Raw genomic sequence first — 23801 nt, 5'->3', positions numbered from 1 at the left:
ATTTTGGTCAATACGACTATGCATTAAACAAGTCAAAGAGGTAAAAACTAATGTTGACTTGTACTTGTGTCAGTTGTCTATTTAGCTGAGTTTATATTATTTCTTAACCTACTATGATATGCAGAACACCCCATCAGGAGTAGCAAGCACTATATAAATGCAAACATGTTTCCCTCTTCTATCCCTCCGCTATCCTTTTGAATCCAAATAACTGACCAACATATACACGACTCAAATTACTTCCATATTTCACTATACTAATTCACCACTAATCCTTTCTGGGTTCTGGAGTAGCGTGCTACTCGCCGAAAAAGCATTTTGACGCCTCGTATGGGGTAGTAAGCACTATATAAATGCAATTACAATACCATCAACCTGCACTCAGCCAATGCAAAGACTACCAGTCAAACAACACTTAAAAGATTAAACATGTGGCCGTTGATTATTAGTACACGGCCCAAAGCTCTGTCATACACTCTCTATAAGAACAAGGGGTAAACCAAACTATCTAATCTCCAATAAACTGCTAAAAACGACTATTTAAACCATAACAAGACTGAGATTCCAAGACAAAGCAATACAAGATGTCACATTACTAACATTTACGAATGCTAAAAAAAATGTGTACACCTATTACTCAAATTTTCTCCAATCTATATGCAGACAAGTTGTAAGTTCCAAGTAGTGCCTTTATTAACCGCATGCGCGCTAGCGGTTTTCCCGCTGCGCGCTGAGTTTTGAAAAAAGCCGCGTTACATGACGAACTCAGCTCGTCATCAGCGTGCGAGCGGCGCAACTCATGACGAGCTGAGCTCGTCATGAGCGTCGAAGTGGTTAAGTTGTGACTTTATTAGCTTGCAATCTTCCACTGGCACTCTCACCAAGATCCAGCACTCAAACATTCCGTGACATCATTATACATTCTACAGTCATCCAAGCTGAACAGAAGTAATGATATTGGTGCAAAGAAAGAAGGGGAGAAATCACGCTACAACACTATTGTTTATCTGAACATAACACAGCTCCTGTCAAAAGTATTGCTTATTTTTTTTGCGCAATAAAGCACTAAAATCTCCATGATTTAAAAAGATACTCTTATTGAACATTTTGCAACATGCGCATACATTTGTATCTTGTTATTTTGTCAAGGATCGTTACATTATAGATGTTGTCAGTCATCGTACAATCACAACTATTTTACATATTTATTTTTTTTAAGCAGTAACAAGAAACTTTTGCCAGAGAATTGGGTAGAGGGTCACGTCGTCTGTTCACCAGATTTCACACTGTAATCCGTGAACGCCAGCGGGTGTGAAATCTCCATGCACATAAGTGTTGACATGTAGGCCCGTTTCAGATACGACAGAGGCCTGGAGAAACTGAGATGTGCTTCATCACTGCGCAAGTTACTCAATTCCCTTTCAAACTACATTAGCTATATTTTCTGCATACGTTGCTAAAACCATTTCCGATTAATTTAAACACAGTCTACCTTGCCCATCACTTCAAATGTGAGGATTTAATTGAGGAAAAGACATAAGAAAAGTATGCTCGCCTGAACACTTATGCATTACACCCAGCTGGGACACTTGAGACAAAACTGCAACGAGGACATGGGATGTAACCTACTGTATCATCTTTAAGAAATTAAGCCTGGCGCTTTCTCCTACTATTTGTTTAGCGCTCATTTTAGTTATTCTATATACCAAGTAGCTATAATCGGGAACGGAGTGGAGACCCTCTCTCTTAGAAGCTACGGCGTGAAGATGGATCACCAAGTGTGAAATAGGGTTCAGGCAAGAAGATTTACCCGCTGTCCGGTGGAGCCAGTCTCTTGTCCTCCTCTTGCAGACAGGATAAACGGGCACTTCCCTGTAGGAGCGGCATCAGTCTATAAGCCTGCTGCAAGCCTCCATGTCTGCACCTTCGAGCATGCGCAGAGAAGGGAATGCCTTTGCGCCTGCTCAGACTGTAGCCTTCATCATGACAGCTGGGTTGAGCACACGCTGTAGCCTTCAGCAGTGGTTAATAGCCACAGCACTCTTCAGTCTATATCCCAGCCGCTCTCTAGTCAGCGCGTATCGCTTATGAAAAGTTCCAGGAACATTTAAAAATACAAACGGTGTTACATGTGTGGCCAGCCACTTGTCTCAAAACGAATGAAATGGTGCCGCCTTTATTATTGCTCCCCGTTGCCACAGTGCCACTCGTCCGTTCATGACAGAGGAGCGTATTGGGACAGCTACCGACCCTTGTTCTAATATGGCTCCAGAAAGGGGTACACAAGGCAGTTTTACTGCGCAGATGCAACAGCAAGCCACGGGCTGGTGGGCTGTATCAAGAGGGGGCGACTGTGATCCATCATGGCGGACGTGGCATAGCCGCCAAAGCTGCCCACAACAGGAGAAGACGCAGGGTCGGGAGGCGGTCACTGAGGCGTCTAGACCGCCGCGTTCGGACCAGCAGTGAGCTGGACGAACACAGACCATCCTTCCGTTGAAGCACAAACCGGCGACCATAGCAAAGAGGTCTTAACTACCCTGATGAGCGAAATGCGCGTGCGCAGTTCAGAGAGCACTTCATGACGCGCAGGCGCACAGCAGAGGAGAGCTGTGTCAATCTTCAGACAAGGCAAAGAAAGGACGCTTGCTTCCTGTGATTAAATCCCCTGCAGGGATCTGAACCCTGCGGTCCTGGGGCAGGTGAGAATGCTTCTGTCAGAGCTGTATGGCTGCTGCTGTCTTCTTGGGGTGCAAGAGGGCGCCTTCGGTCCTGGCATTTCAATGCTTGTCCTTTCACGTTCATAGTGCACAGTAGGAGGGTGTTTTCCATTCTCTAGTAGGACCCTCTTTTGTTGTCATATTGATACTGTTGGTGCTTCTTAGCCTTAAGACCTGCAAGTCAGCCACGCAGAGGGAAGTACCTTGTGTATCGGTATTTGTGTTTTTACTACGATCTGATTCAACCCTGAACTGATGGCCAATGTATTTTGTTTACATTGGATATCGATTTTTTGGAAAACGATCTTTGATCTAAAGCTAGATCAATGTTCATATTAAGTTGCACGCAGTTCGAACACAGTTATCTTCTGATGGCTTTCGATGTGTTCCTATAGTGATAAACATGTTTCCTTGAAGTTGTTTCTCAGCACTTGTGGTATATTCACAGGGGTACCAACCGCCCCAGAGTTGCAGGGGTCAGATTCTTGGTCCAAGCACTTGTTCAAAATGCCAATACGAATAAGCAATCCAAATGGACTGCAACCCATAACAACCTACTAAGCAATATTGTTGTAAGAAGTGTTCTGTTCTGCAAGATGAGTTCAGGGACATAGTGGAACTTCAAGCTCTCCTTCGTTAATAAGAAACATACTCAGAGATGGCACTAAGAGATAGGATATGTATTTTAAAATCCTTAGCTAGTGCATAAAGCATGAATGGAAACCACACAAAATATGAAACGTACTGCTGCGAAACATAAAGTGTAAACAACAAAACAACGTCTAGCATAATTATTATTTTGATATTGTCTTTTCTTCCCACTATCGTGTCCTTCTAAAGCTGGTTATACAAAAGCGTGCTTTCTGCGCACCTGTTGTCAAGTAGATATACTAGATAGCTGGTCAGTGGGAGTAAGAAACCTATGATGAGTACCCTCCAGACATATCCACAATTCATCACATTTGGGAGATGTGGACGTTTGTACTGAGTAGAGGGTATGAAGTCCTGTGTTATTTCACAGTCATACATTTGTACTTCATTTCACCATAACAAGTCCCAAAGCATTCTGGTAGAGCTGTGTTGCACACTGAAGTGTCCTTTTTCAGTCAGAAACATTAACTGCGTGATCTACAAGGGTTTATGCTATGTCAGTTACCTCAAATAATATATTCAATTATGGCCAAAGTCTTAATGAATAAAGAGAAAAAACCATAGTAGACACTCTTTCCAGTTTTCACTGAGTTTATGTTGCCACTATTTTATTTAAATAATGAAATTCACATGCCATTGTCCTACAGTTTAAATATATTTTGTTTATCTGGACATCAAAATATTCGTTGTAGTTTTAACAGTGGTGTGTCTCTTTGAGATGAAAATTGTTTATCTAAAGTGTCAACATTATTAAGTTAAATCTAATCCATGTCACAAAATTAAACCATGGTACTAACAGTGAATGCTTTGTTAGAAACACAAAAGACTTCTTATACATAATCTAAATTATCACCTTTTGTGGTTGCTTCAGGAATGAGGATCCAGTGGTTATTTTGTAACATAAGTGCAGTTTCCACCTCGTTTGATCAGTGACATGATCATTATCCTTGAATTTTAAGTTTGCTTAATGCAGAGGTACATGATTTGTTTAGGTAACGAACAGGCATTCAGTGATTGATGTCTCCATTTGTAATAGGTCTTGTATGGTCAACTGTCCATATTCCCAGTGGACACAGCACTCTGTGTGTATCAATGCTGTACACATAATTAATGGGTGTACCTGGGCTTACATATGGGGACAGTCAGTATCAGATCTCTAGTATTGAAAGATTCATCTTTGTCTTTCTCCAAAAAGTATAGCTAGCATTTGTAGTTAACCATATCAATGGTGAAACTGGATTTGTTTTCAGGAAGCTTAAGTTGTGCTTAATGTTTGTTAACCTCGGAGCCCTATAGGAAGGTGATACTGACCCATGTCCCGCTTGTCTGTTATACGTTTTTATCTAAACCTAAAGTGTGCCAAAGCATTTAAGATGTTACTTCTCTGCAGAGATTAATGGTTGATACATCTTACCTGTCTATTTTCTGTTTTTAGCAGATTCTTTAGCTTAAGGAAAGAGTGTAACTATTCTTTAGTAAGCTCGTTGACTTAATTTTTAGCCATCATTAGCACTTCTGGTACTATGTTCCTTGTATGAATTGTGAATCCGATTTGATTACTTCACATTAAAAATTAGATTTTAGACTGCAGTGGATTTTTACTAACCCATTAGCCATTCACTATTTTTTTTGTGTTAAATTATAGAGGTGTACACTAGAAACATATGAACTACCACAGACAGCTGGAGGTTTTCTTTCAAAGTTACTCTATAGCATATTATTTCGAACTAAAAAATACCTGTCAAGAAAGGTGATGGTTTGTGATTTTAATGTATGGGTAGTTTGATGTGAGGAAATGTCATTGAGATGTTTGTTGACACTTCCACTCTAGATTATGAAAAATGTAATTGAGATGTTTGTTGACACTTTCACTCTAGATTATTAAAATGTCATCTTGAAACCACCCTTGATGTCTAATGTATTGGGTTTATTGACTCAAATTCTCTGACCAGGCGTGCTCCCTCTCATACCACCTAATGTTATGTTGGCATAAGAGGAAGCAAGTTGTGTATACATAGCTGTACCTAATTCTTGTTTATATGCTTAGCCTTTAAATGTATAGATTATATTTTAAAAACTGGGCCTGTCATCTTAATGATCATGGTTGTATCCTGAGTCTATGGGTAGCTGGCTGATCAGATGTACACAAAACTAACTTTTACAAACCTGCCAGTATCATGTTTAATACTTGTGTGTACGTTTTTTTACATCACATTATGATTTCATATTGTTTGCTAAGAACATCTAGAGTGCCCTTGATGAATATGACACCTTACTACACATTCTTTCCCCGCATGCAATTACAACGCGGTTGTTAAAACGACCGAGTTGTAACAACGCATACCATTACTCCGCAAGCCGGAACAACGACTTGCTGAGGGGTGAGAAGGTGTTGGATTTAAAATTCAACACCTTCCCTACTGTTACACATACTGGAGTTGGAATAGTAAATTATACTATTCCATCTCCTGTATGTGTAACAGTAGGGAAGGTGTTGGATTTCAAATCCAACACCTTCTCACCCCTCCGCAAGTCATTGTTCCGACTTGCGGAGTAATGGTATGCGTTGTTACAACTCGGTTGTTGTAACAACTGCGTTGTATTTGCCTGCGGGGAAAGGATTTGTGGTGAATGATGTTTACTGCTCTTGATATATCTCACCGATGTTAGAACTAAAGGGATTTAACAGCTCTATGAATGTGGAAATGCATTCAGTCATAGATCCAAACTCGAGATGGATATTTACACTTTCCTAAAACCTTTTCGAAGGACAGTCTGTGATTAGTGCAGCTTGCGTAAACCTTTGTTTTAGCTGTCTCCTCCGCAATTTATTTGTGATGGGGTAAGGTTATATCTGTTTTTCCTCAGTTTACCAAATATTTGGTATTTTTTGATGTGGGAAGGGTTCTACGTTTAATGGTTCAGTGTTTTAAGCTACCATTTATTTATCCATTTTTAAACATTGTAAACTGATACATACATTTGGAATGCAACATTTCACGGAATCGATTCAGGGGCGGTGCAGACAGAGCTAATAGATTCTAATTAATTATATTTCAAAATTTGTCTATGGAAGCTCTTGAGTTCAATGTTAAATTAATGCACTGCACTAGTCGCCTGTTACCCCCCTCTTATCCATTAGCTGTGCAAGAATTCTGGATATAAAAGAAATCCCCCTGTTAAAATGTTGAACCTGTTATTATACAATTGGAAATTTAGAGATTGTCTACCATGTGGAGCATATCCCCAGAATTTTCAGTTTCTCCAGTCTGACCATAACAATCCAGGGACCATTTGTAATGCTTTGGAAAATCTAAGATATTGTTGAAAATAAATCTTATTTTCTGATCTGGATTTAATATAAAGACTTGGTTCTCACGTTTATATATGCTCCTGGACCCTCATGTTTATTTTCTTACATTTTCCTCCCGTTCTACAGATGGTAGTGTTTTACTCGTATCTTTCAGCTCAGGGGACTTAAATAGATAGAAAACTGAGTTACTCTATACCTTGATACCCCACAAGCATCTCTTACTCTGTATTCTTACTGTTTGTGTCATTTGGTGACTCAACTCTATTTATTGGCATCTGTTTGCCTTTGTATTTTGGAACTGGAACTCTATCTCTTTATTCCTGAACCAGAGGAGTCTTAGTGACAAAGGTAAAATGGCGGGGAAAATGAAATTGCACAGGTTGTCAATAACATCCGTCATTACTTATTTTCCTTCCCAGCCTAGATGCTAACCATCGAACGACTCTACTGTTCGTCTAATCTGTTTTTCTTCCTCAAAATTTCCAGCCTAGCGCTCAACAGTAAAGTAAGTTCAAGTTCAAGTTCGGGCATTTATATAGCGCACTACTCACCCAGAGGGTCTCAAGGCGCTAGAGGGAGGGGTTCATTATTTGTCGAATAGCCAGGTTTTCAGTTCTTTTCTGAAGGAGATGTGGTTCTGAGTAAGGCGGAGGTGGGTGGGGAGTGAGTTCCAGGTTTTGGCAGCCAGGAAGGAGAATGATCTGCCACCCATGTTGGTTTTTCGGATGCGCGGGACTGCGGCGAGGGCTTGACTGGATGATCTTAGTTGGCGGGTGGGAATGTAGAAGGACAGTCGGGTGTTGAGGCATTCGGGTCCCAGATTATAAAGGGCCTTGTGTGCATGGGTAAGAAGGCGGAAAGTAATTCTCTTGTTGACGGGAAGCCAGTGGAGATTTTTTAGGTGTCCGGTGATGTGCTCTTGACGCGGGATGTCTAATATGAGTCTTGCTGACGCGTTTTGGATACGCTGGAGCTTTTTCTGCAATTTTGTTGTAATTCCGGCGTAAAGTGTGTTGCCATAGTCTAGTCGACTCGTGACCAGTGCATGGGTGACAGTCTTTCTTGTCTCGAGGGGGATCCAGCGGAAGATCTTTTTGAGAATGCGAAGGACGTTAAAGCAGGAGGATGATATGGCGTTGACTTGTCTGGACATTGAGAGAGAGGAGTCTAGAATGAAGCCAAGGTTACGTGCATGGTCTGTGGGTGTGGGTGCTGATCCCAAAGCGGACGGCCACCATGAGTCGTCCGAAGCTGAGGGGGAGGATCCTAGGATGAGCACCTCCGTTTTGTCTGAGTTGAGTTTTAGGCGGCTCTGTTTCATCCATTCGGCTACTTCTTTCATACATTCGTGAAGATTGGTTTGGGCGGTGTTGGGGTCTTTGGTGAGTGAAAGGATTAGCTGGGTGTCGTCGGCGTAGGAGATGATGTTGAGGTTGTGTTGACGTGCGATGGAGGCGAGAGGACTCATGTAGACGTTGAAGAGGGTGGGACTGAGTGAGGAACCTTGAGGAACGCCGCAGATGACTTCGGTGGGCTCTGAGTAGAATGGGGGGAGTCGGACTCTCTGGGTCCCTGCAATGATATGACCCAGCAGAGCAGTTTGGGAGTATCCATTTCCCTGGCTGTGAGCTTGTATCCTGGTTGGTGAATGTGATGACAAATAAATATGGACAGAGCCTGTTCAATGCCCACACGATCACAAAGTATTGCTTCTTAGTTGCTGCCCAGTTATGTTCTCTAAATAGAACTCACTGGCTAATAAAAGTCCCTAGGCGTTTTCAAGTATCAATAAGTTTGGAATGAATTGCGCAATACCATAACTGGCGGCGTCAGTCTGAGCTAAGAAGGGCTGACAGAATTCTGCCTCTGTAGCCTTTTCTACAAAACCTTCTGCTGTTCAGAGCCCTGCTAACAGTCCACGGTCTAATTAATGTTTTAGCTGCTTCCAGGGCATTAGTGTTGTGAGTGAAGCTACAGTGGAATCATAGTTCTCCAGAAAGTCCCCACAGTAACCAGTAATTTTGAAGAACACCCACATTTGAATGGTTGGAGTTCCTTCTGTAAATACCAGATGTTACTATTATCCAATTTAATGGTACTGAAATTACTGAACTCCAAAAGAGGGAAGGTCAAGAGTCTGCCTTGCCTAGATTCAAGTTCCTGATTTTCAGATCCCTGCAGGCATCCACAAGTGGGGCTAACTCTTTGAGCCATCTTGTCCACAGTAGTTCTCTCAAAATGTGTATACACTTCTAGCTGGGAGTAGTAGAGACTCCCGCTTTGTGGCTATAATGATTTAGGAGCACACCCCAATCTCGCTAAGTGACACAATGTGTGCCAACAGGATACAATTGGCACAGTTGATGATCATTTATCCCCTAATGGATCAGGCTAGGGCTCAAGCCACCTGAGGGTTGGAGCTCTGCCTACAAAGCAGGGTTAGGGGTGTGAAAGGAAAACCAAATTTGGTGAATGGAGGGAGTTTGCTCTTCAGCCGGAGTCACCACTCTGCCTACCTGCACTTGTAACAGTACATTTTTGGGCTGGTTTGGGGTGCTAGCTGGTGGCTTGACAGCAGAAAAGGTTAACAGCAGACCATGGACCATCTCTATTAAGCCAATGCTGTGAGGGGCATTGCGTGTCGAGTAAACAACAGGCACAAGAAATAAAGTATTTTTTTTTAAAAACAAGCATTGGCATAGCCAATAGGTCTCGCCTTTGGGACCTTATAAGTGTTTAGACGTGCAACAGTTGAAGTTGTTGCACCAAGGATATTGTACTGCATAGCTAAATACTTATAAGGTTCCAAATGCGAGACCTATTGGTTATGCCAATGCTTGTTTTGTTTGCAGTGGAGTGATCCTTTTTTTATAGTGCTATTGCCATTTGTATAGCTTTGCGGCGCTCGAGAACCAAAAAATGGATAATAGGTTACAAGGGAGGGGAGGTGGAAAAGAAAAAAATGACACAAATGGAAAAAGGAATTAAAATGACGCATCTGTAATGAATTAAAACATGGAGCTATTGTGTCCTATTGTGAAGTGGGACAAAGTAGGTTATGCTTTAGTTATCAGCAAGTTTTTATTTGCATTTCATGTTGTCCTTATTTTGATGTTTATTGTAAGATGCAGGGTACATTTGTGGTGGTAAATTCACTTTTTATTGTGGTACATGCCCTGGAGCCACCAGCAGTAGGGAATGGTAGAGACAGACGCAGAAACAAGCAGGCCAGAATGTAACAAAACCGGTATTACGGCTGGGGTTCACAGAAGTGTAGTAAGGACTGAACAAGAAATAAAGTCAAAATATACATGTAAGTGAATCTTCTTGGAGGACATGCACATGTTTTAGGTAGTAAAAAAGATAATTCCGCAGTAATTAATTTAAAGGATTGAATAACGCAATGCCCTGCAGCCAAAAGTTTACTTTAGACCAACATTTCCTTTTACTATTTACGAAATTTGTTTCCAACAGCAATGCTGTGTTGCTGAATCAATGGGGGGTGGAGGCAGCTGATGGTGGGGAGGAGTAAGCGTGAGATTTAACCTAAAAGCAACACGAAGAAGGGAATGGAGATTAACCTGAATGCAACATGGAGGAGGGTGTATGTAGGTAGTGGTGCGAAGCACAAGGACGAGCACAACAGGTTGGGAGCCAGGGGACAGAGAGAAAATTAGGAGAGATTTACATTAGGGAGGGTAAAAGAATAAGTAGGGAAGTCAGGACTATCATCTGATTGGCCGCCCCTTCTTCCCCATTACCAAACAAACACTACAGCAAGTTTTCGTCACAGGATCGGCTTCCGAACTCTTGCTCTCTCACACGCGTGAACACTCATTTTTTTTACAACATCACAACAAACAAAATTGCAGCAAGTGGGCAGTATAGGAAGAGATTCCTAGCCATTTTCGTTTGATATTAGTGAAGAGAAAACAAATATACACTTTCTGGGCTCACAGTAGAAAAATCAAATAAGTGTACTGGCAAGAGTGTGGTGACTTCTTTAGCGCTTTGGACTGAATAATTTGTACGTACACGTTATGAGCAGATATATTCAGGTCAGTTGCTCTTCGTGGACCTGATATAGAAGAAGACCTGATGTGCGGGAACAGACTGTGAACAGACAGACAATGCACTCACTCCCCACTGAGGCAGTGCTTCGCCAGTGCTTGAACCACTGGTTTCCTTTTTCCAAGAATCCTGCCATTTCAAAAGCACAAGAAAATATGTTCGACGTTCCAACTGGGTGTCTGACGCAGACTTCAGTATGAAGCGCAGCGTAATAAATAACGTATTAAAAATCTGCTTACAAGGATGTTTGTCCAATTAAACCTTTCCAGTGATGGTTCACATAAAATCGAGGCCATATCCCCTAAGAAAGTGCGCCAGTCACTTATTAAAGGCCCGAGGTGGAATTGTGTCTGTGCAACTGCCAAACAAGCAGAAACCATTTATCACTGAGGTTTTTTTAAGGTCTTGCCTAGCGATGTAGCGCCACGCGGTGCTCGCGTAAGCGAGCCGTATTGTTGCCGGGTAGCTTAGCAAAGTGGGACAGGAGAGGTGCACGAGCTTCTAAAAGACATTGGAGACAATGGCTGTGACTGCGCGCTTTCGGAAACATGGGCTGTGAACGTGCGCTTTTGGTGACGTCATCTGTGAACCGCGTGATTTTGGAGACGTGAGCTGTAAGCGTGTACGGCGGCGCTCCCCTGCGCTTTCAATTTTCGCCAGCGAGGGCGCATGGACAGCCCATGTGCACGCTCACGGCGGGTGACCCAACTAAGAGCCACTCTGGAGAAGGACAGCGCAGAGAGGAGAAGTGCTGTCTCCATAGCAAGCGGCCGCGTGAAGTTGAATGCCTGGAGTACAGCCTTGCTGCTCCTGTTGGAGGCCCCCATATGAGTTGGCTGTGACAGCGAGGTACTAGCAGAGGCTTGTTTTTTTACGTTATCGGGACTCTGGTACTTTGAGGTAAGGCTGTAAAACAGAAGGCCTAAGGGCTCTGTCACAGGGGCCTTCCTCGGGCTGGGTGATGATGCGTGAACGGCTTCCAGGGACGTGATGAGAGGTAACACGAGAAGTCTGGGCCAGGCCTCATAAAGTCCTCCTAAGACAACAAGAAATATTCCTTCGACTTCCTCGAACGAACTAGACGGGCTGGGCCTGGCTCCGCGAGGAAGGAATGTGTGATACTGTTGGTTTTATCTGTTGAGTGTCATTGAGCCAGCTTCACCCAGATGGCCTGCCCCTCTTGAGGCTGCGCAAGTCTATGGGCTGTTGCATATTACCCAGAAGGCCTAGCGGGAATAACTTGGCTTATTGCGAGGGTGAAGGCGTAGGGCAACATACAATGAATGATGCGTCGACCTCGGAGAACGCTGCGCAAGGGAGATATGGTGAGAAGAAAAACAAGGCAGCATGGGCATGATTATTGCCAATATACCACACCATAAACGCACCATAAAATGGCTTACGTGTTTTCAGCGAGCATTGACAACAGGTCCTGACTGGGAACCCAAAGCAGCCCTGTCAACTTGTATCAGACCAGCTACCTCTACGGTGCGTAGAGAGCGAGCCTGACCACTACAATGGATGGACACCGTTTTTAAATATACAGAGACACATATACACCTGGGCGAGTGGTTCATGATGCAAAACACAGAGGAAGTTTACAAGTGTCTTGTTCGTAACGACCAGCCCGTAATCTGAAGGGAGCCTTCTCGAGAGCTGTCCTGGACTCCTGTCATCTCGTCATGCACTCTGTTTCTGGATTCACACCGATATGAACCCCAACTCCAACACACACAACCACACACACACACAGAATCACACACACACAACCACACACACACACAACCACACACACAACCACACACACAACCACACACACAACACAACACACACAACCACACACACAACCACACACCCACAACCACACACACAAGCACAACCATACAACCACACATACAACCACACTCACAACCACCCACACAACCACACACACAACCACACCATCAGTGCACGCTTTCACCGGGCACAAACCCCACCAGCCGTCAGTGCATGCTTTCACCGGGCACAAACACCACCAGCCGTCAGTGCACGCTTCCATCAGGCACATACCACCAGCCGTCAGTGCACGCTTTCACCAGGCACACACACACCACCAGCCGTCCGTGCACGCTTTCACCAGGCACACACACACCACCAGCCGTCAGTGCACGCTTTCACTAGGTACACACCACCAGCCACCAGTGCACGCTTTCACCAGGCACACACACCACCAGCCACACACACCACCAGCCGGCAGTGCACACTTCCACCAGGCACACACAGCACCGGCCATCAGTGCACAATTTCTACAGGCACACACACCACCAGCCATCAGTGCACACATCAATTGTTAATGCATCCACAATTAACTATTAAAGCAATCGCAGTATGGCGCACTTTACTTTTAAACATATTCATCTAAAGCGCAGCATACCACCATTGCTACAAAAATAAATACACATTTTTTTGGCCTACAATTTATAGACTTTTGTTGTAATTTGTGTAGCAATATTTAGCAATGCCAATAGCTCAAACTTAATTAATGCGAGACCTATTGCATTGTAAATGCTTGTTCTTCTTTGGTTTGTTGAAAGACAGTGCAACAGACAAAAGGTTTGAAATGAAGGGCGCATGTGTTTGTTAAAAGCTTTGCTTCTATTTGTAGGAAACCTCATACAGACCACTGGCTGCAATTCTCCAATAATAAGTTCTAGTCAGGATGGAGCCATCGTGCACTGCACTGCCGGGCTTTAAGTGGGATAGTGAAAGATAGGGGGCTCTAAAATGAGTGTCAGATAAAAGGCGTAAAGTGGGTGCTGAGGGAAACAAAACAAGCAGGGGCATGCGGAAAGCAACAATTGAAACAAGCGCGGCCGTGAAAGTGAAAGCCACCCTAATTAAAAACCAGGCGGGAGCGGAGGGGAGTGAGAACCACCGCAACAGGCACTACAGCAACGCATTGCAGCCGATGAGGAGCAAGCTGCAGTGCTGCCTACTGAAAAACAAGCCCGGGAGTGGTGCGTGCATGTGCGCGCAGTCTTCACTTTTCAAGCACTGCACTCGTGGCGTGCCACTGCTCGCTCCCACAAGGTGGATGCCGCCACAAGCACGAGTGCAGTGCTTGAAAAGTGAAGACCGATGGCTAAAGGCCCTCCTAGAGTAGCGTATGTGCGCTGCCTAGGCGAGACCTAAAAAAGGGCTTGTGGGTCAATAATGACGGTTAAAATACAGCATTTTTCTTTCCGAGGTAGCAGCAATAAAAATATAAGAGTGGTGCTGTAATTTTATGCAGTGCCACATGACACACACCAAATTAAAATAATTTCTTCTTGTTAATTTGCTTCTTGTATAGTCTATGAATGCAGTGTTGCTCCTAAATTGTCTAATTTCCTGCTCGGGTTGCAGGGCTACAATTTAAACCGTAATACCTATGTTTTGAACCTTCCTTTAAGTAACCTTTTTTAGAGTTAACAATGGTGATTTCTTTGAAGATATACAAGAAAATATATTTCTGCTCACCATAGTACACTCAACATGGAGCTTGTAAAATAAGTTTGTCTCTTATACGCTATTTTATGTACAACTCATACCATGGTATATCATTTTTCTGATGTTCTTGAGCATGAAATGTTCACTAATCTTGTATGGGCATGAAGTTTGTAAGAATCTGGTCTGGGCACCAAACTTCATTTCATGGCATGTTAAGTGTGAGCTGCATTTAAGCAGAGTTTTAATAGGGAGCTTTTCCAAGGACTGAATGAAACAGCTCTGTTCTTTTCCTCTCCAGGTGAACGGAAGGGTACTAATACCACGCCCGCCTGCATGCTCTTTCCTCATACATGTTGTTGGATCTACTAGCCAACTAGATTTTTTAAAGAAAGTGTCATTCAAAAAATGGCTGAGCCGGATTCTTCTCAGGTAAAGCATTTTATATATCTTTTTTGACTTGTGTACTTGGAGCAGTCTGAAGGAAGCATTCCGAGATTTAATCAAAAGTAAAGTAACCCATTAAGAACGAAGCAACTATGAAAACTTGTACTAGCGCATATGTTTGTTTTACCAAATTCCTTCCCTTGCTCCTACAGAATACAGTATTTTTAGTAACTCTGAGTGATTTGCATGTTTACAGTCTCATTAGTTCGTCTAGGTGGACAACATTTTGAATTTGAATCAGGGGTTCAGACTGTGTCCTTGAGTTTGCCAATTTACCAATCAAGCAATGTGCCAGGGTATATGGAACTAAATGTGTGGTTCCACCGCTGACATTCTATTGTATGAGTAAAGTAGATTAAACATATCAACATAAAAAAAAAAAAAAATTACGTGGAAATACATGAACTCTTTTTCACCGTGGTGTTGTAGGTGATCCGATATAGGATGGACTGCCATTCATCAACTGATTTCTGGTTGAATTCAGAGTAACTAGGTAAAGATTTATTGTTTAAGTTAACTAAAACCACTTACAACAAACTTACTTACAAAGTAATAGTTATCGCAGATTTCACAAACAAACTCAGTAAAATGTTTTTTAATGGGTTACCCATGAGGATATCCAGTTTCAGAAGATGTTTAGAGTATCATGTGTCAACCTTAATGAGTCAAAAATTGAAGGTTGTTTGAACAGTGTCCCCATTCCAAATAATTATTCTATTCACCCTCAAAATGCTTTGCTGAATAATTGTGTAGGGTTGTAATAGAACAGTTGCCACATTAAAGAGATGCAATGAGGATAGTGATAGTAAACTTCCTGGTGGAGTAATCATTTTAAAAACAAGCGTTTATCAAAGTGTTCAGTATGTAAAAAAGAATAATCAATTCTATCTCTGCTTCCTGCTGCATGAAACCTATAATTAGCTGGTTGATCATTCAGAGATCTACCAATAAGTTGTCTAAAACCCATGTTCCTCAGTGACAACAGTAGATTTGACTGTGTTGCAGACCCGTTGAGGAATTTAAGAATGTTAAATTCTTTATTCAAATCCTCAATGTTGGGGGGAACGGGAGGCAAAGATGGCGGCTATTTAAGCTCTCTACTTGGTCAACCCTCCTGACGTTTCTTTGCTCGATGTTAGTACTGGATGTCCGCTTTATGGCTACAGATTCATTTGATATGATTTGGACCGCATTTAGCGTTTTTTCTCAACACCGCCTGTTTCCATTCTTCTGACTCACCTGGTGCCTCCCCGTAGGTCTCCCTGTATATCTGATACTCCCAGAGGCCGGGCGGCCTCCTACGAAGCTCTCATGACGCCAAAGAGCACAAGAGGATCTAAGGTTTGTGGGTCCGCGGATGTTTCCGGATCAACGAAGGCTGAAAGCGGAGGGCTGTGCATTGGAGAACCAGCCATAAGCAAAGCAGAGCCTGCCTCAGAGAAAAGGCTTTGTGCTGGTCCCGGTAAAAGTCTACACTGGTGATCTTTTTTTTCTGTCAAAAATTCATCGAAACAACCGTCTTTAATGGAAAATGGAGCTGCTAATAATGCAATACAATAATAATACCAATACATGTATCGACGAGAATTAGTAGGTGGAGTCAGGCACTACCGTTCAAAGTACCGAGGTGAGCCAACCCACTGGTGATTAATCAAACAAAAGTGCTGGGCTTGGAAGGGCAGTGGAGGGGCTGTGGGGGGGCTCTATTGGTGCAGTATAGGGGCCTGTTTCTGTATCTGCAATAATGCTTGGCAAAGATGTAATTAATGAATGGGAACATTTAGAGGTAGCCATGACCAAGGATACATCCGTTAAAGCAACCTCTACAAAAAGGTTGAAGAAGCCTAGGAAGGGGGATCGCAAAAGCCACAGCTGGGCGGCGCAAGCTGACATTCTTGAAGCCAAGAAGGAGACCATTTCTGGGGAGAAATTCTTCTCCGTTTCGGATCCGTCCAACTCTATAGGGGACGAGGTTTCTTACGTCTCAAAGCGGTGCTCAGGGGGAGATTCACCAGGTAGTGGATGGAGTGAATTGAGTAGCCTACATTTGGAGGAATAGGACATTGGCAAGAACAATGCTCAATCAAGCACTGTACGGAACAAGCATGTGCAATGCAATCAGTCTCGCCTTTGGGACCTTATATGTATTTAGCTATGCAGCACATTAGCCTGGGTGCTGAAACATCTACTGTTCTTTAACATGGAGGGAAAGTAAGCACCAAATTGAGTGACACACCAGGTATGGGAACACATGGAGAGAAATATTGCCTTTCAGCTGGAAACTTAATAGACCAAAACTCAGTTTTTAATATAAAATCAGGGCCTTTAGTGGTCATATCACTGAAAATACAAGATTTGAAAAAAATATTATTGTCTATGGGTGCTCATGGACGACCATTTCTATGGACTGAAATCTAGAGAATGCTAAAGTGATTCTGGTATTTTACTGACCTCTGCTGGTCGTTTTCTATTAAGAAAGTTAAATGGAGGGAGTTGCAAGAAAAATAAAAAAAATAAAGTCCTTTAGCAGAAAGCAATTCTGGTATTTTACTGACCTCTACTGGTCGTTTTCTATCAAGACAGTTAAGTAGAGGCAGTTGAACAACAAATAAAGTCCCTAAGCTGAAGCAGATAAGTCCTAGGGCTGATCTCCAGAGCCCAAAAAGTATTTACACAAATAAGTATATACTTAAGTATATACAAGAGGTCTCGAATGCTCGACCTAAAAAGGGGCAAAGAGAAGACACAGGGGTACTCTCGTGGGGTTATTAATTTTCTTCCGCACTTTGTGCTGATGGGGCTGGTCCCAGTGTGACAACGCAGACTTTTCTAGCTGCACACGAGAGCTCAGAGGAAGTATCACTCGCTGTCGTTTACCAAATCATCATGGCACACAGAGAAAAGACTAGGGCAGGGAGCAAAAGAACTCAAACGGCGTGCCGTAAAATACATTACTCAATCCGGCGTGTTGTCAAGTCGAGCTCCGAATTTTCCAAAAGGATCAATAAACCTGAGACTCGAATTTCGACGTTAGAAGGTGAACTAGCAACTCAGAAAACTTAAACCGATATGCTAAGGTCTCAGAAAAACGGCGCACAATGGAAGCTGACGGACTTGGAGAATTGTCTCCGATGAAACAATCTCAGAGTTCTTGGTGTACCAGATGAGCGGAATGATCAGCTGGCCGAAAAATGGATTGTGGGACTCTTCACAGAAGCTTTGCCCGAGCTTAGGCTATGGTCCTGTGATATTGATGTTCAGAGAGCTCATATGTGGCCATTCAAACAATACTACCACCCAGGACAAGCAACACGTAAACCTAGGGCAATTTAAATTTCTCTGAATAACTTCTTGGCTCAGCAAGCTTTGTATGATTTAGCGCACCCAGATAGAAAAAGGTCCAGGAAGGGAAATTAGTTCTTCGTCAGGCCAAATTACTGTCAAATGATAGTTGAAAAACACTGGCAACTCTGGCAATTTAATCCAATGTTTCAGAGTAAAGGGGCCCAGGTTTTTCTTCTCAATTACGCAAAACTTAAGGTCCTTATATAAAGACAAAGCCCATTTTTTTTTACTTCTGAACAGAAGGCCAATGAATTTTTGCAGTCAATCAATAGTCAAAGTTGAGACTTTACGGTTGGGGTGGGGCATGCCTATGGATATGGCTGCGCGGTGGGCTGGCAGGAATATTTAGACTTTATGATTATCTCCATGTTGTATATTTTTAGCTTGCCTCTCCCTTCCCTCTACCTTTCTTTTCTCTATCTTTGTTTTGTTTGTTAATAGCTTCTAAATAATGGTTCATGGAAGACTGCACAGGGTGGGGGTTGACCGGTGGAGTGGGGGCTATCCGTAACAATGGACCTTGTGGTCCTATTGCCTCGATGGCTGGGTTTGGGGTGGGTGGCCTCACAGAAGGGAGGAGTGAGTGGTGGGTTTAAGGGGGGCAGTGGGCTTGGTGCTGGGGTCATTGGTGGCTGGGGGTGCTGGGTATTTCAAGGGGGGAAAATAAGCCATGTTTTTGTAAGGTTTGAGCAAGACAGCTTTATCTGGTTTTTGCGTTAATTAGGCTACGTTTATCAGCAGTAAGGGTCTACGCTTTGTTAAGCCAGAGGTGGAATGATGCCCATTAGGCACCGCATATGCTCCATCAAAGTTTGTGGTCTTAATAATAGGGACAAAAAATCTGAAAGGCCCCCTGGAATGACTCCCTTACTGGCGTGCATTCCCCCTCTCCCTCTTGGGTAGAGCAGCACTGTTCAAAATGATGGCGCTACCGCAATATTTATACTTTTTGGAAAACACACCATTTCCGGTTCCGTATTCATACTTTAGTTCAATAGTCTGCACTGTCCGTTCCTCTTTATGGGCTGGGGGGCCCCACAAATCGCTCTTAGTAAATTGACTTGTGGTTGGTATGAGGGAGGAATTGCATTGCCCCACATTCAAACTTACTACAAAGCAGCCCAACTAGTAACTATAAATCAGTGGGTTTACCAACCACTATCGGAACCTGCTTATAAGATGGATTGGCATGTTCTCCAGCCAAGAGGGTCTCTCTAAGCGTTCTATACTGAACCACAGCGACTCTCGTTGGAAGGCCCCACAGAATTTACAGTTCGGCTATGGCACTCTACCCTGTCCAAATTAGGATGGAAGAATAAAATCACCAAAGCTGCGACCATATGGGAATCCCAACAACTGGGTGCAATGGGAACCAGAAAGGTCTTTGACAAATGGGACTTAATCGGAATGTCACGACTGGGGCACATGCACACAGGGGTAGATATTATACAGTTCGAACAGTTACAAAAAACCCATGAACTGGCCCGGACAGAGTACTTCCATTATCTACAGATCTGACATGCAATACAGACAGCGGTGCCCCGGGAGTCAGACCTACCTGAGTCGTCGCAATTGGAATGTAGATTGCTTGAAGAACACTTAACATGACGGATAACATCGCTCACATACCAAAAACTCATTAACAACTTACCTGACACTCTTACATCCCTTAGGGACCGTTTGGGTCAGGACATCACAGACCTACTGGACGGAGACTGGCCCGCAGCTCTGGCTTCCCCAAGAGAAGTAGCCATTAGGGCCCACTTCAGACTGGCCCAGCTCAAAATCCTACACAGAGCCTCCATTTCCTGTGTTGCGCTAGTTAAAATGGGTAGAAAGGCGGACACAACCTGTAACAGAAATTGTGGGGAAGAGGGATCGTTCTATCACATACTGTGGACATGATCAAAAATTCCTGATTACTGGGAGGCGGTAGTATCGTACATGTCTAGAATAGTGGGAGAGGAGTTAACACTCTCGCCCAAATGTTCCCTACTAAATGTATGGAAAGATGCGAATCTGGGACGAGCGGATCAAACCTGGAGTACCCTAGGTCTAATGATAGTGAAACATACCCTAGCCCATCACTAGGGGGCAGATAGTCCACCAACGCTTCGGGATTTGAAAAGGGATATGGACTGGTGTATGGTGGTGGAAAAGTCAGTCTATGTGAACAGAGGGCACCCAAGAAAAAGGAGGAAAATATGGGGCACATGGAATGTTTATAGAGGGAACCCATGCATGGCCCCGGTGGGAGAGAGACTACAAACTCTGATAAATCCAGGGGCCGATTGAATGTGATACAAGATTATGAGATGGCTAACAGTGTCAAGGCCAGACAATAGCAAACGAAGGTTACCCAATGACTCACTGTAATAATCTTTGGTCGTGTTTTCAACAACTGTAATGTAAGGCGTGTTTTAATGCTCTGTCATAATAAAAAGATAAATAAAGTTAAAAAAAATAATATGGTAAAGGACTACGAGTGGCTCAGGAGTTAAAAGTAATGCAGCCTGATGTGGTGTGCAATCAAGAAACTAGTATCCCATGGGGGAAGCGCAGAGTAATTTCTGAATTGGGATATACTTTACTAGTTTGCACACAATAGGGTACCTCAGCCTGAGGTGTGGCTATCCTCGCAAAGCACACAAGAAGTATTGCTGGCAGCATACTTGCAGATAAATATAGGCATTGGGCTATCATGGAATGTGTTGCTGGCTTAACTAAATGTTCCGTATAATCAGTGTATGGCCCTAATATTGACGAAGCACAGATTCTCGATTTCCTTAACATGGAACTTGCATCTTAACCAACACCTCTGGTCTAATGTGGGCAAATGTTTGGCAAAACTGATTAGGTGTAAGGAGGTTGAGCGTGGGATGGCCTGTATTCAAGACTCTTCAGGTAGACTAGTTGAGACACCTTCCAAGATTCTCTCAGTGTTCAGGTTATTTTATGAAGAGTTACAAATGGGAACTCTGGCTATGATTCATTGGTACAAGATTTGTGTACAAAGAGAGTTAGTAGCGAGGATCATGACCTCTTGGATGCCCCTATTACACAAGAGGAGCTCTCAGAAGCGATCAACTCATTAACTATAGGCAAGGCTGTTGGTCCCGACGGGCTACCTCTAGAATTTTATAAAACTTTTTTCAGGAATTACATTAAGACATCCTGATAACTTTTCTGGATGCACGTTAGGGGCAGGTTCCATCATCGTGCGATATGGCGAATATTGACATTTAAAAAAAAAGGGGGGGATAAATCATCTATACTTCCAGAGTAGTATAGACCTATTTCCCTATTGAATTGTGGTGACAAAATGTGCACAAAGATTCTGGCCAAGCACTTAGCTAGGGTTATCACCCCTTTGGTCTCGCACCGACAACATGGCTTTATTCCGGGAAGAAGCACAGTAAATCATACAAGCAGGGTGATCACCTTATTCGATTTGGCTAATGACATCAAGCTCCATTGGGGTTGGTGTTACTTGATGCAGAGAAGGCAATTTACTGTGTTTCTTGGGAGTTTTTGTGGACAATCATGAGCCTGCAAAGCTTTGTGTTAGGGTTTATTAAAACAATAAAGGCTATGTATAGAACACCTTCTGCCCGAATTTGCGCTCTGGGCCTATAATCAGATGTAGTACCTATATTCAGGGTGACAAGACAGGGATGCCCTTGCTCACCCCTGTTGTTTGCTCTATATATGAATCCATTTTTAACTGTGCTTGAATGCAGTCCTATTATTAAATATGTTCAGCATGGACAGGGAATGTATCGGGTGTTAGCTTATGCTGATGATGTGGCCATTGTCACTCCAGAATCAGCAGTATTTTTTTCCATAAATCAACGGTTGGCTTATCAATTTGGGCAGTGTTCCAGGTATAAATTAAATATAGCGGAAAAAACAGATTATCTGCTCGAATCAAGCCCTTTTTAATGATCCATGGATTACTGAGGAAGTAGTATACTGTGGTATCAATATTCAAACTTGCTTGGATAAAATGGCAGCTGCCAATTCGGCTCCTCTTCTGGCTAGAATTAAGTGAGCTCAGCAGAATTGAATGTCTACATCTCCCGCTGGTTGGAGGGTGCAATGTCTTAAAAATGGATGTATTGCCTAAAATACTTTATTTTTTTCGGTCTGTACCATTGGAGCTTAGTAAAATTCAGCTGCAGAAATTGCAATCGATCTGTTGCACCTTCCTTTGAAGCCAGGAGAAACCTAGCCGGGCAATGAAATACATGACTTTACCTAGAAACCGGGTTGTGGCGGGTGGAGCTGGGCAATTCCCAATTTTACATTTTATGACTGGGTCTGTCTCTTACAGCATATGAAGATCTTACAGAGACGGAGAATATAAATGTAGCAGAAGCCCCATCTGTGTATCAAATGCTACTTGGCTCTGAGGCAAGGAGGTGCCTATTAAAGAATGTAGAAACAAGTTATTATAAGAAGGCCCGATTTAAGGTTCTCATAGCAGCCTATAAAGTTTGGAAGTAGGTTCGTAGATGTCTTCCACTTGGTAGGATCTGTTATTATACACCTTATATCTGCATCACTATTATTACTTCCTATCTTCTGGGACACCATTATGGTAAGATGGAGACGAAAGGGGATATGGGTATTAGGGGATTTTTTGATAAAGACCATATCATATCATTCTCCGAGCTGGCAGAGAAATACTCGCTGTCAAAGATGGACTTCTTTACGTTTTTACAGATCCGGGACTTTCTGCTGAGATAGCAAAAAAAGTCGCAATATCTAAAAACAGTTTAATTAAGGCAATCAGACAGAGAGATAGAATCAGTAGTTTATAAAACTGGCTTTTAGTATCCCAGACTGATGATTTGGAGTCTCAGAATCTTAAATGGAATGCCAGATTGAGTCAGGACAGGGACATTTTGCAGGAATCTATTGCAATAGGTGAGAAGATTTGAATTTCTTCTAATTTGAAGGCACAGCATTAAAAAAACTTTTTTTAAATTCTTATTATACCCCAGCTAAAATATTGAAATGGAGGACAAATGATGGTTAATGTACTTGTGGGGCTGATCAAGCGGAAATTCTGCACATGTTTTTTATGTGTCCTAAGTTAAGACAGTTAAGTGGGGGAATGGAAGCTTTCCTGACCTAAACAATTGGTATAGACATTGTTATTGCACCCTCAGTGATGCAGTTAGGTCTGCTAGATGAGTCCATGGCTAATCGACCAGCTCCGCATGGCAGGTATTTGATCTTTATTGCAACCGCGATGGCCCGGCTATGCGTAGCCTCACTTTGGCTGCAGAAGGACCCCCGTCCTTTGAGATGTGGAGAGCAAGATTTTAAGCTACTTGGAACTTTGAGTATAGCCTATATTCCATCAAGGGACCAATGAAGCGCAAACTAGGCAAAAGGGTCTGGGACTTGATGCTAGATCAAATGAAATCTTACTATGTGGCCAGTATGGGGATTATTCCGCAAGCATCAAGGCCTATGGCTATGCATGGAATCAGGGCCTTTTCAACCAATTGTCTTGTTTTCTGGATTTTTTTATTTTCTTCTGTATAGATTTGGAAGGTTTGCTATTAATATGTAATGTGATATTCTAGGCAATTCTTTGTTGCTCCTTGTAGAAGGTTTTGTATAACTTTGCGACTTCCTGGCTTAAATAAAAAAAAATCAATGTTTGTTGCTTGACTCCCACACAATCGATTCAAAATCAATTGATCAAACCACTTTTATTTCCTTTATGATTTGTTGTGAGATATAGATGCTAATCACAGTAAATTTGGTTTAATCTT

At 42.8% G+C, this 23801-nt stretch overlaps 2 protein-coding genes across 4 annotated transcripts in view; one reads left to right on the top strand and one right to left on the bottom strand.

Annotated features, from left to right (window-relative positions):
* LOC144829331 (zinc finger protein 777-like) overlaps window positions 1–2276 on the bottom strand; it is a 104774-nt gene extending 102498 nt beyond the window's left edge. Inside the window, exon 1 of the mRNA XM_078688377.1 lies at window positions 1811–2276. The gene's annotated coding sequence lies outside the window, so the exon portion shown is untranslated. The remainder of the gene's footprint in view (window positions 1–1810) is intronic.
* A 45-nt stretch (window positions 2277–2321) lies between these two features.
* The window catches only part of LOC144829332 (uncharacterized), a 127805-nt gene continuing 106325 nt past the window's right edge, over window positions 2322–23801 (top strand). For all 3 annotated transcript variants that reach the window (XM_078688384.1, XM_078688381.1, XM_078688380.1), the window contains exons 1-2: window positions 2322–2702; window positions 14522–14652. In XM_078688384.1, coding sequence (XP_078544510.1) covers window positions 14629–14652 — 24 coding nt within the window. In that variant the 5' untranslated portion in view covers window positions 2322–2702; window positions 14522–14628. The remainder of the gene's footprint in view (window positions 2703–14521; window positions 14653–23801) is intronic.

The sequence above is a fragment of the Lissotriton helveticus genome, chromosome 4_1 (genome assembly GCF_964261635.1).
Source record: "Lissotriton helveticus chromosome 4_1, aLisHel1.1, whole genome shotgun sequence".
Classification (NCBI taxonomy): domain Eukaryota; kingdom Metazoa; phylum Chordata; class Amphibia; order Caudata; family Salamandridae; genus Lissotriton; species Lissotriton helveticus.
Note: the sequence above shows the minus strand (reverse complement) of the source record. Positions and strands in the feature narration are given on the sequence as shown.